Source organism: Oculina patagonica, chromosome 7 (assembly GCF_052425735.1).
Source record: "Oculina patagonica isolate OP01 chromosome 7, crgOcupat, whole genome shotgun sequence".
Taxonomy (NCBI): Eukaryota; Metazoa; Cnidaria; class Anthozoa; order Scleractinia; family Oculinidae; genus Oculina; species Oculina patagonica.
In genome coordinates, this window is record NC_135764.1 from 21,475,945 (window position 1) to 21,488,159 (window position 12,215).

At 38.6% G+C, this 12,215-nt stretch overlaps 1 protein-coding gene across 1 annotated transcript; it reads right to left on the reverse strand.

Annotated features, from left to right (window-relative positions):
• Positions 1-2,881: 2,881 nt before the first annotated feature.
• On the reverse strand, positions 2,882-5,637 carry LOC144661451 (uncharacterized). The gene is made up of 2 exons (XM_078522226.1): positions 5,260-5,637; positions 2,882-3,856 (listed from the first exon to the last, which is right to left on the reverse strand). Exons 1-2 carry the CDS (start codon positions 5,620-5,622, stop codon positions 3,056-3,058), a joined length of 1,164 nt encoding a protein of 387 aa, XP_078378352.1. The 5' UTR covers positions 5,623-5,637; the 3' UTR covers positions 2,882-3,055.
• Positions 5,638-12,215: the final 6,578 nt, after the last annotated feature.

Below are 12,215 nucleotides of genomic sequence, written 5' to 3' on the forward strand. Positions count from 1 at the left end.
TAAGAACTTTGATTCGCGCATTGCACTGCCTGATGTGAACACTTTTCACAACGAAACATGTTTCATTCGTGATCAAACCCCGGCCTTAACAATCGATCAAAATCGATGATCCGAAATCAATCAATCAATCGATATCAATCGATGATGGTTAGTTAATTGGTATCGATTGGTATCGGCCAATCGATGACCAATCTATAGTCACAAATAAAATTTCCTTAATTACATCGATTGGCATCGATTGCTTCGATTTTTGTATCGATTTTCATCGATTGTTATCGATATCTTGCAGCGTACTTGGGCATCCCTAGGACAATTCTCCAGGATATCCGGAAATAGATTTTCGCAATCCTAAAATGACATGTCTGAAGCGGATAAAGCAAAGGATAAAGCAACGGACGTTACACTTGTTAGAAGTCGTTGTCTCCCCTTCTAATAATAACTTTGCTAAATGGCGTCGGAATGGCTTCGAATTCGGCACAAGACACAAGTAAGCGACACATTTGAGGTAGGTAAACTTTATTTCGAAATAGATAGTTATTTACCCGATTTTAGAGAATCCGTGATTTTCCCATACATTTTTCTATATACACAAGCTGTCGCATACACCACGTATGTAGAGTCGGCCGCCCGAAGGGCTCTCAAAAACACGTCAAAAAGACGACTTTTGAGCTTGGGAAGCCTGTGATCAAACCAAATAAAAAACGATCGATGAAAATCGATGGTAATCGATAATAATCGATGACAGTCGATGAAAAGCGATGAAATTAAAAGTCACAATATTTTCCGTCATCGATTGGTCATCGATTTCCAATATCAATCGATTAATTGGCATCGATTATAATCGATTGGTATCGATTATCATCGATTATCGGTTTCATCAATTGGTAAGGCCGGGTCAAACTAATCATGTTTCCGCCTAATGTGAACGCAGCTTTAGACTACCGTCGTGGATAGGTTAGCTTACTAACCAAAAAAATCATTACCAAAATTTCTCCCATTACCACCATGCTTTACGCAGTGCTGACGAGTCCCAAAGAGGACGACACAGCTGTCCACTGCTAGGCTGGTGTGCTATCTCAGTCTAGGAGATGAGCAAAGTGCACATACCTCAGTGTAGTGAGTCCAGCTCACTAAGTTACCTCAGTCTAGAGATGAGCAAAGTGCATATACCTGAGTGTAGTGAGTCCAGTTCACTAAGTTACCTCAGTCTGGAGATGAGCAAAGTGCACATACCTGAGAGTAGTAAGTCCATTTCACTAATAAACATAATTATATTATGTATTTCAGGGTTACAAGTGATTACTTTAACACTCTTGCCTGTTTGAAAAGAGTCTGCGAAGCTCTGATTTAAGAAACGCTTTCGATAGAATTGAAACTGCAAACACAAGAGTCAAGTGTATAAAATCAACAAGAATCGGCAAACTGCGTACAGCACAAGTAACAAAGCAAAACACACCCGGTTAGTTTGAAAGGGCAAATACAAAGTATAACTGAAAGAAAGGAATTATATTTATTTCTCAAATCAGTACACATGTTATTGTTTATCTAACAATACGGATATGTAAGGGTATCAATAACGTAAAGTCCCGTAAACTGGAGTGCTTTGTAACCTTATGAAATACTCAAAGCAGATTAACTCTCGCCGAACAATAACAGTGCTTCAAACCCAAGGGTACCTGTAAAAATGCGGAGCGTAGTAAAAGTACCTTTTAAATAATACGTGACTGTGTAACATGCTACCAAAGGACCAGCATGGTTAGGGAGGGGGAAATTTTGAAAGCTTGCATATGATTGGCCAGGTGTAATATCGGATTATGTTCGTACGTGACCATAAGATACAATGTATGTCACACAGCGCGCGATATGTCTTGGTTGCCACAATAACTTAAGGGGGAAGCCTCGAGCCACGCGGCCAAAACTGCCGGAGCTTATCCCGGTTTCTGTAGCATTAAGTGGCTAGGAATATTTCCACTTCCCCATGAACGGGATGCTAGTCCATGGCAGGGTACACCCCCCCCCCCCCCATTTGTTCACCTTGGTGGAGAGATCTAGAGGCACTATGAGAGTACAGTGTCTTGCCCAAGAACAAAACACAAAGACCCCTGGCAAGGGCTCGAACCCGGACCGCTCGATCCGGAGTCCGGTCCGCTAACCATTAGGCCACCACGCCTCCTTTTACCTTAAATTAAGGGTTATTAATTTCCTTATCGATGCTTACATCACACCACATATTTCTTAACTTAATTCCTCAAAACACCTAAAGCTCTAAGATTAATCAATTTTATTTAAACATTTTATTCCCCACGTTAAGAGCTGAAGGCGACCTCATAGTAACAGGGAAGAGATGATAATAGTGACGACGGTATATTTAAAGAGTAAATGTGTTATTTACAGCTATAAGATGTTGTTGTAATTGCAATTGTTGCTGCTGCGTTTTTGTAAACACCCAAAACACCAGCTAAGAATGAGAGTATTTACATGGAAATAGCGGCTGGAAGTTGGTTATGTGTTTAGCTAAAAGAAAAAAAAGAAAAGGTTTCAAAGGGGTAAGACCCTGATTATCTAAAACAAAATAAAAAGTGGTAGAAACCGGGATAGACAGTACAACCTTTTGACATTAAACTAGGAGGCTAAAACACTCGAACAAAGCAAAAAGCACTTTGACATGAAACAACACCATCATAAGTCGAAAATCACGGCGAGACAATTTTAAGCCCAACAGCAACATCAAAGTCAATGAATTAGCGGATTCAATTAAATGACATAAAATGGTTTCGTACGACCATGTTAAACTAAATAATGTACAACAAGTAGATTATGGCGTTGTTGTTAAATCAACAATAAATGGTAGTTGTGCAGACTGCATGGTAACTATATAAACTGTCTTTAGTTTTAAACTGTCAATCAAAAACCCCAGCGAACTACGACCTATTATTTTAAGTCTAAAATTAAGCAATTCCAGATTAGGTTTTTACAACTATTTGGCGAAATAGTGAAGTTTTGTTATTCACCGTTCCTTGCAGTTGCCTTTGTCATTGGCTTTGTACGCTTACAACTAAAAGCTTCCGAGCCAGAACTGAGTTGTGGAACTCATCGAAGAGGTGCAGCGAAAAGCGGGATTGGCTGTAGTGTAGAAACCAAAGTTATCTTCGTCGATTATCCCTCCACCAAAATCACATCCATTCTGTGGGCCATAGTAACTGTCCATATGAAGGGTGAAATACTCATTGTAAGCTTTCAAGACTGTGCAGTTGACACACTCGTCCCCACGAACATTGACAAACTCGGCCAGAAGACAAGGACCACTTGCATCAGGTTCCACCAGCAAATCTAACATATCCAGTGACACACGCCAATAATCTCGGTAGTCCACGCCATCAGTCGGAAAATTGCAAGTGGCTCGCCAATGAGTGGAAGCATCCTGGATGGACTGCATACGGGACATTGACAAGCGATAGCTGTTCCATTCAGGCATTTCTTGGTTGATTGGCATGTCGTGCAGGTAGAACACCTTGCTCTTGAACGCGTCATTGTTTTGCAGAGAGTGGGACTGGATCAGAGTCCATGCGGCACTAGGTTCGGAATCAAAGTCGCAGTAGACTGGGAACGATTTGTTGTGTTGGTCCAATATGTTGTAGACTCTATTGATTTGGACTCTGTTGGTGGCCATGACGTCTTTACATGATCTGAGCGGGAATTGACATCTGTGCCCAGAGAAACCTGGAAGGCATGCGCAGTTGAACCTTCTGTTGTTGACATCACACACGTCACGACATGTGCCGCCATTTTGACAAGGGACGGAGTCACAGCACTTGCTATGACAGGCTGGCCCAGAGCAGGTCTGGTGAGCAACACCCTAGAAATAAAGACAGCAGTTAATTAACTTTGCTGCTTCAGCAGTGTTTACTAGCAGTGTTCCACCCTGATCGATCAGGAATCAGGAAAGCCAGAATGCCATCAGGAATGCCATCTAAATTAAAACAAATTTACTGAGGAACGGTGAACCTTTTGGTAATCCTTTTCTGAGTGTTAATGTATGGGGTTGGCCCAAGAGGGGTATGGGGAGGGGGAAACGGGGTTTGGGGCATGCACTAATTGATACTTAAAATGCTTTACCTAAAACCTTGTCAACTCGTACTAGCGACCGTAATCTAAAACTAATCATTGTGCGATCGATCTCGTCTTCTAATCAAATAGTTTATTACGGTAAAATTACTTATTTTCCTATGTCACAGCTGCATGAAAACACCTTCTAAGAAAAGCCATACGGTTTTTTTCAATAACAAATGGGCTTATTGCTTACAATAGTTACTTTTTAAAATTCATTTCTTCTTTCTAAAAGCTTTCGTTTCCTAGTTTCCAAGATAACCGTTATTGTTTTAAAGCTGAAGATAAAAGAGGGTCGATGCAAGGACTCCTTCGACAAGCCTATGTAAGTCTTCATTTGAAGTAAACAACAGCTATCGGGGTTGGAAATCTGCCGACGCGAGGGTATCTGGGAAAAAATTATTGCAATAGATAATTCTAACAATTTTTTTGCCTTTCGATTTCATTACACTTAGCAAGAGTCTACTGTATTATATTACTCCAACCGCTACATGCCGGTTGGGGATTGGGTTGGTGTGGTATGCTGTGAAACGCTCTTCGATCTGTTGAAGTAAAGCTGTCTTGACAGCTAAGGATTATCAGCCGTTTAACCAGCTGCGAAGGTATTTTCCCAACACTTAACTGTTTTATTTGGTGCACAAACACTTAGTTCAAGAATTTAACTTCCTCTGTTAACACACAACCCCAAAATTGGTTTATCTGCTTTTAATTTTTTTAACTTAAATTAAATTTTTAATTTTTTCTGTTTTTTCTTTACGCACAAAAAAGAAAAACATTTCAATTTCCCAAATTTTGGGTCGAACTTGCAAAAGGTGTTTCTGCAACCGCAATCGAGATCAAAAGCTTTTCTCCGACTGTTTTTTAGATGTTTTAAGCGTTTCTCGAGGAGAAGCGACAAAATAATTAGTAGAGACAGTAAGATAAAAGTCCGACTTTTTTACTTCGATTTTTGTCTCCAAATTTTTGCACGATTTTTACCGATGTTCGGTACTTTAACACTTCAAAACTGAGCAAAAACCATCTCTGTGACGGTTAATTCTCTATTCTCTTACAGTTAACCACCCTTAATTGTTAAATACGAACGTGCTATCGAAAAAGTGGCTTGTCTACAATCTAGTCCCTAAAACTTCAAAAATATAAAAGTTTCCTTACATTCTTGTCGTAATAATTCCTGACGGGTTCGTAATAGTCGTCTCCTTCCTTTTCCCTCAGTGCTTCTGGTGCCAGTTTAGTGTTAGCATCGTTCAGCTCACAGTTTTCAGTTGTGTTGACCTCGTTAAAGTTAAACGAGAGACACTGGCAATTCTTCAAGCAAATGTTAAAACATTGTTGCCAGCTCAAAAGTGAGCTAAACTTTTCAAAAACATAACCAACAAGAGCAAAATCCTGTTTCTTGTCGGCAGCAACGGAGAGGGACAATTTCTCGCACATTCCATTTGTACAATGACAGTTGGAATAGTGAATGGCGAGCACTAGCGAGAAGACCGTCAAAAGGAAGCCACGATGAACCTCCATTTGACTCTGTCTGCACCTTAAAGTTGCCACATTCGAATGGAAAACTCGCCTTTTATCAACACTTAATGCGTCGGTTTTGTTTCATTTGGGGTAATTACCAATAGCTAACCTCATAAATATCAATGAGTTCTACCCAATATATTTTAGAGCTCATTTATTATGAATGATGTGCTAACATTCCAGGGGTTGGGTAAAAAATAATATGTTTCTATGGTCACACTACAGGTGCCTGAGGATAATTACAAAAATTGTCTAGAAACCAGTTTGTATGGGAATAACATGAATAAATTCTTGGAGCAATAGTTACTCAAAAATAAAAATAATGGTGTAACTTGTCTCAAAGAAATTTAGACAAACCGAGAGCAAATCTTTAGCAGTTTTGGCCAATTCCGATCGTAATAGTTCTTACAGGGTAAGCTTCAGAATTTTTTGTCGCTTATTGGAAAAAGAGTAAACAGTGTAAAGCAACTGAATTATTAAGCATTTTTCTGAAGACTTCCTTCCTATTCCCGGTTGTTCGAGACGCGATTGGAGAGCTAATTTTATCTCCTTTTAACTTAATAAATAATGTATTGAACGGTGTTTTGAGAGTGGCATCTCAGTGAGAGGAACCTGCCAGTTAAGTGATCAGAATTCATTTTTTTTGCATGGTGATCAGCGAAATTTTAAAAAGGTTTTGAATTGCTTTTTTATTTTAATGCATTCTTGGCAGGAAACATCAATATTAATCGCGTAAAACGAGATATTCAACTGTTTCGTACTAAAACATGAAAACTGTTCGAATTTACATCCTGTTTTCTTTGTCCTTAGTGGGTTTTTTGTTTCGAAGTAAAACTTCCTCTTATTTTTGTTTGCATAATTAACAGGACAACTCGGATTAATATTAATCGGATTAATATTAATCCTTATGATTATTATAATCCAGTAATAGATTATTATAATCCAGTAATAGATTATTATAATCTAGTAATAGATTATTATAATCTATTACTAAGGTTTGAGCCGTGCCTTAATCTATTAAGATTAATATAAATCTTATGTAAGATTAATATTAATCGGATTAATATTAATCTTAATAATAAATCTCAACAACGCAATCCTAGTCCAAACACTTATGTCCAGGATTGAACGCAGGTATTGTGTAATGAGTACTTCATGTTTGACTGTGTTATTTGACAATTCCATATTACTTCATATTTGACAGATTTTGGTGTTTTTTGGTGAACATTTACTAATCAGGACACTTTGTGATGCCTGTTATGAGGAACGTGCATCTCATTTGCGTTCAATCTTGGACATATCTGCGGGATTATAATAGAGATTAATATTAATCCGGATTATAATATTAATAATAATCTAATCCTTCCAATTTTTTGCCGTGCCTTAATCTATTACTGGATTATAATAATATATTACTGGATTATAATAATCTATTACTGGATTATAATAATCTATTACTGGATTATAATAATCCTATTATAATCTATTATTATTATAATCCGCGGATTAATATTAATCCGACTTGTCCTGAATTAACTAGGGCTTTGCTTTAGCTTTTTCAACTTGTGAAATTGATTTTTTAATTGTTAACAAAATCTGATTAGAGACCATCGTGGGAGACTTCCACAGCAATGTAACCCCTGGTGCTGGTCACGTGTCCGCCACTAGCTTTGGGGTTTGCAGTTTTCTGCTAAAAACCGTGGATCCAAATAATCAAATATCTCTAATGGAAAATTAGAGGCGCAAAAGGACGCGATTCATGCTGGAATACGACCAAGGTGCAATATGATCACTTCACTTTCAATGTAGAAAAATATCAGGAGCACCCAACGAGGAAATTAAATTCAGTCAAAAGTCTTGGAATGTCGTTTATATTGCTTTTCCGTATCGTTTAGGGCCTTTAAAAGGAATATTTGTGTAAACTAGCTAACACAGTTAAATCTTTCGGGATTTTCTACCTGAATATTAAAGTGGCAGAAACTTTTAGAGAGCGAAATCTCATTACCCGAATTTTGCGAGCTGTTGACACCTCACGAAAATCGTAGCTGGCGTTTTCCCGTACCCCCACCCCCCACCCCCCCTAAAAAAACCCCTCTATGTTTAATAATATTTTGTAAATTTTTGGGTGATTTTTGGGGATGTAGGGAGAAGACAGTTTTTTCGCAAAGGATTAGTAAAATTTTAGAGAAATAAGAAATATTGAAGATTTATAGTGTTTTTAAAATAAGAATTTTTTTAAAAAAAAATTGGTAGACGGACACCAGGCAGTCCTCTGACAACCTGGAGTGCTCTTGTGCGTCAATATTTTATATTTCTCTAAAATTTTACTAATCCTTTGAGAAAAAGTTATCTCAGGCCAAACATCGCCAGAAATTTACAAAACAACGCAAAACATAGATTCGTGTAATGCGCATAGAGTTTTTGGATCGCTTGAAGCGCGAACGAGATATTCGCATTAAACCTAAGTTAAGCGGTGGATAAACGGCCTTCAGGTGTATCCCCGCCTTAAACGTACATCGTCCGGTTGCTTTTAAATTGTATGCTTCAGTGTTTATATCGACAAAAAAACATGAATCTTGAGATTTATTCTGAGAGCCTGCCTACTGAATACGGACACGTGGATAATATGGACATTTGCTTGTCCCATTGATGTCCGTGTTATAAACCGAATTCCTCTGTTTCTTGTACGGTCTTTAAACGTCGAGAGCTCAAGAAAATTATTTTCAGTCGTTACGCTAGGACAGCTAATTTTTCAGGCAAGTTGCAATTTTCTTATTGTCTTCGATTCCTTTGTTCTTAATCAGTTGCTGTTGGTTTACAGTTTAATTTTGTGTTTTTTACCTTTCACTCGAATTCTTTACCTTTTCTAAGGCAGAACATAACTGGCACCAGTGACGTGTCTTTATTCTCGTCACTCCTTTGTCTATCGTTTACATAAGTTTCTTGTTCTTCATTATGATCGCGATTTTGTGAAGAATTTCATTTTACTCGAGCGATGACCTTCTACTCAAATGGCACTGGATAGGGGGGGGGGGGGGGAACCCGTTACTAAGTCTAGGCAGTATAATTTCGGGGTTGTCGAATCATTCTGCCGTAGAAACTGGTTCCGCCATGACGACCTTGGTTGTTTACTGTACAAGTCTTACAATGTTCAAATAATTTGTTGTTGGCAAACAATATACCGCGAAAACGTGCCCCTGTTTAATAGACAAGTCAACATTTTAACGAAATACCTTAAAGTAGTTCTAGAACCTATTCCTTATGTAGTCTACTGGAAACATAGGAGTTTTTGGAATTGTTAATCTCGTTTTTATCAGCATGATGGTAAGCTTTCTAGACAAGCTCTACTAATTTTCCTTTACGATCTTGCTCGGACACTTGTGTTCCTCGAATTTTCAAATACTCTTTTTAACCAAAGCAACGTTTTCAGCGTTTTCCTCCCTTAAACTGCTCCGAAATCTTGAAACCTATTCCCATAAGGGACGGACCATTATTTTCCTGGAGGGGGGGGGGGGGATGAAAAATTTTCCTCTGCAAACTTTTTTTTTAGTTTATGCACCTCTGCAAACATTTTTTTCGAAATTCTAACTTTTTTTTGTTATACGTATCGTGTTTGCAAACAATTTATTTTGTCTTTTTAGGCCCTGCAAACAATTTTTTTCAATATTTTTCATCCCCCCCCCCTCCAAAAAAATAATGGTCAGTCCCTAACACTCGCTTTTACATTAACTTAGCTACCAGTCTCCAGCGGTTAAATTTGTCCGATATTCAAAATGGCGAATTTTGAACACAGTCCTTGACTGGTTTCGTCGGGAAAAAAATCACCATTTTTTTCTTTTTCCCTCCAATCTAACTCATTTCTATGATCCCCGGTGATAGTATACAATATCGCATACAGTCTTTCGTTTTCCTAACTTCAAAATATACACATAGAACAACATCGAAACGCCAGGCTGATGTCGGGTCCAATTTACTTGCGAGAGGTCTGGTGTCTAACGAACAGCACTTTATGAGCCGAGCTACAGCCCGGTTAAAAAGCCCGGTGTGAATGGGATTTAAGATAGTTTGGATTACGCGACTTAACTGTAAACATTTAATAGAAATGCTCCAACTACTTTGGAACTATTTCATTGCTTTTAAATCCTTCAAAAGAACCAGTCGATCGCAAAAGGAGAATCGCCCAAGGCGTTTTTCAGTTTAGTGATGAAGCCAATAGGAAACTAAACTGGGTGCTTAAGTTTGGACGGCTGGTCTAATATTTTCAAGTGTTTTCACATTGTACGAGAGGTTTGTTTGCATTTCAAGGAAGAGAATGTATCGCTACCCCTTCTCGAGTGTATATGGACATGTATGAGAATCACCTGGAATCGGGAGACACAGAATTTTATTACTCTCATTATCAAATGGTACTGCTCAAATAGCGTTAGCGGATAGTAGTGTAAGTCGCATAGTTGTAAGTCATTTGCAAGTGACGTAAAAGAAAGCACTTACATCACCTATAGTTGTCAATCATGTGTCAATCACTGTGGTTTAACTTCGGTCGGTCGAGGAACATGACACGTTTCAGTTTTTAATACTACTATCTGCCCTCCACAATCTTCGGTGAAAAATCTAATATATGGGAAGGTTCCTTAAACTGGTTGGAATTGGTATAAGACTGTAAATGGACTAAAAACAAGCAATGAAAGGTACGTAAGAGAAGACAAAATACCGTGTTTTCTGAAGAAGTGGCTTATTGTTTACCACCCGACAAGACGTCTTAGTTTGACTGAAAATTTGGAGGCGTTTTGTAATTCAATAAGACATTTAAATACTTCCTTAAAAAGCTGCAACAATTGTTTAACATGACGTTTGCATTTTAACTTGCGTGCTTTTCTTTTAAAAGCCTTTATTTCCTCGTATTTATTTATAAAAGCATGCTGGTTGTGGCGATATAATCTGGGGCGGATCCAGGGGTGGTTCGGGTGGTTCGGTCGAACCCCCTAAACTGAAAAAAAAAACATTCTAACACGAGCGGTTTCTGACGAAAAAACATAAGTGAACGAAACAAAATGCCAGTCTAAAATTTGTTTTATATAAGCGCTTCCTTCCATTGATGCGGGCACAAATGTAGACATTGCTGTAGTCTCCGAGATGTATATATCAGATCTCCCAAGCCCACAGACTCTCAACATTGAATATGTTCGTTGGATGAGAAAAATGGCAATCAGTGACGGACAAACCAGACGCGCTTCAACCTGCCTTACAGCTTCGAGGGAACACATTCAATTTGTTTTTGTTCAAATGTTCCCTTAGGTTAACAAATGACAACTTTATTGATTACACATTCTGTCTATCTACATGCTCGTGATCCAGAAATCTTTCCGAACATCCACCTGTTGTTGCGAATTGCATGTATATAATTTCGCTCAAACAGCACTTTAAAACTAGTCAAGCGTTACCTTCAGGCCACGATGACAACCGAGCGACTCCTTGGCTTGACTTTAATGAGTATTCATTATGAAAAGCCTGTCGATTACGATGCTATAGTTCCGAAAATAGCCGTACAACAACCTCGTAGAATGTTACTCGTTTATCACATTTTTGAGGAATCTTAAGCGTGACTTTTTAGAACACATTTAAAAGCGAAGACAAATATATTATAGTGATTTTAGTTTCATTTTGTAGGTGTCAGTTGATTATTGTAAAGACTTAAACCTAGTCCTTGTTTAATAAAATAGCTTTAAAAATAGATGGTTTGTTGAGGTATTAAACCGTCCACAATCATCCCTCAAAACGCTGGAAATCGCATTTCCGAGGACTTAAATTTCAAAATTTCCCGGGGGAGCATGCCCCCGGACCCCCCAAGATGGGCTCGCCTTCGGCGGTCCATTTGTTCGAACCCCCCTTCTCGAAATCCTGGATCCGCCCCAGATAATCTGGAACAAGAAGCGACTCTGCCTTAACGAGACAAATTATGTCTAACACATTAACTTTTAACTTTAATAGTCTCTTAATGATATTAGTTTATTTGTTGTTATTAATAACCCTGAACATGAACATGGATGTTAAGGAATATTCTTATCTAAAGCCCGATGAACTTCCGCAAATAAGGAATTGAGCGATTAGCTTTTGCGGCGTGGTGTAATAGCCCTTATGATTGTTTACGTCCGACTGGCTAGTTTCACCACCAAGCTTCCCCTTTCGATGTGCAATCTTGTAAATATTTCATCATGAAGAACTTTCCAAAGCAGCAAAGATGAAAAGAGTAAACCACGTAAAAACTGCACAAAGAAAGAAGAGGGTAGAGAAAAATTCAACGAGGCTTGTTGGTGAATTTTGAGCATATGACATTATCATGCATACCCGGGAATGCATAAGACCTATTCCCCTCCCGTAGGTATTTGTATATACACGTATATCCTATAAGTCAAAAGCTAACTTGCGACCAGAAGAGGAGAAGCGTCGAGAACGAGTCGCCCTTGCAGCATCGCCGCTCGCACCTGTGACCCAAACGTGATCCTAAGTTTTGGCACTACAAATCAAGCGTAGCAGACTTGGTAAAGAGAAGACCGATGGCTGATATTTTTCCCAATATGGCTACGAGCAAGCTT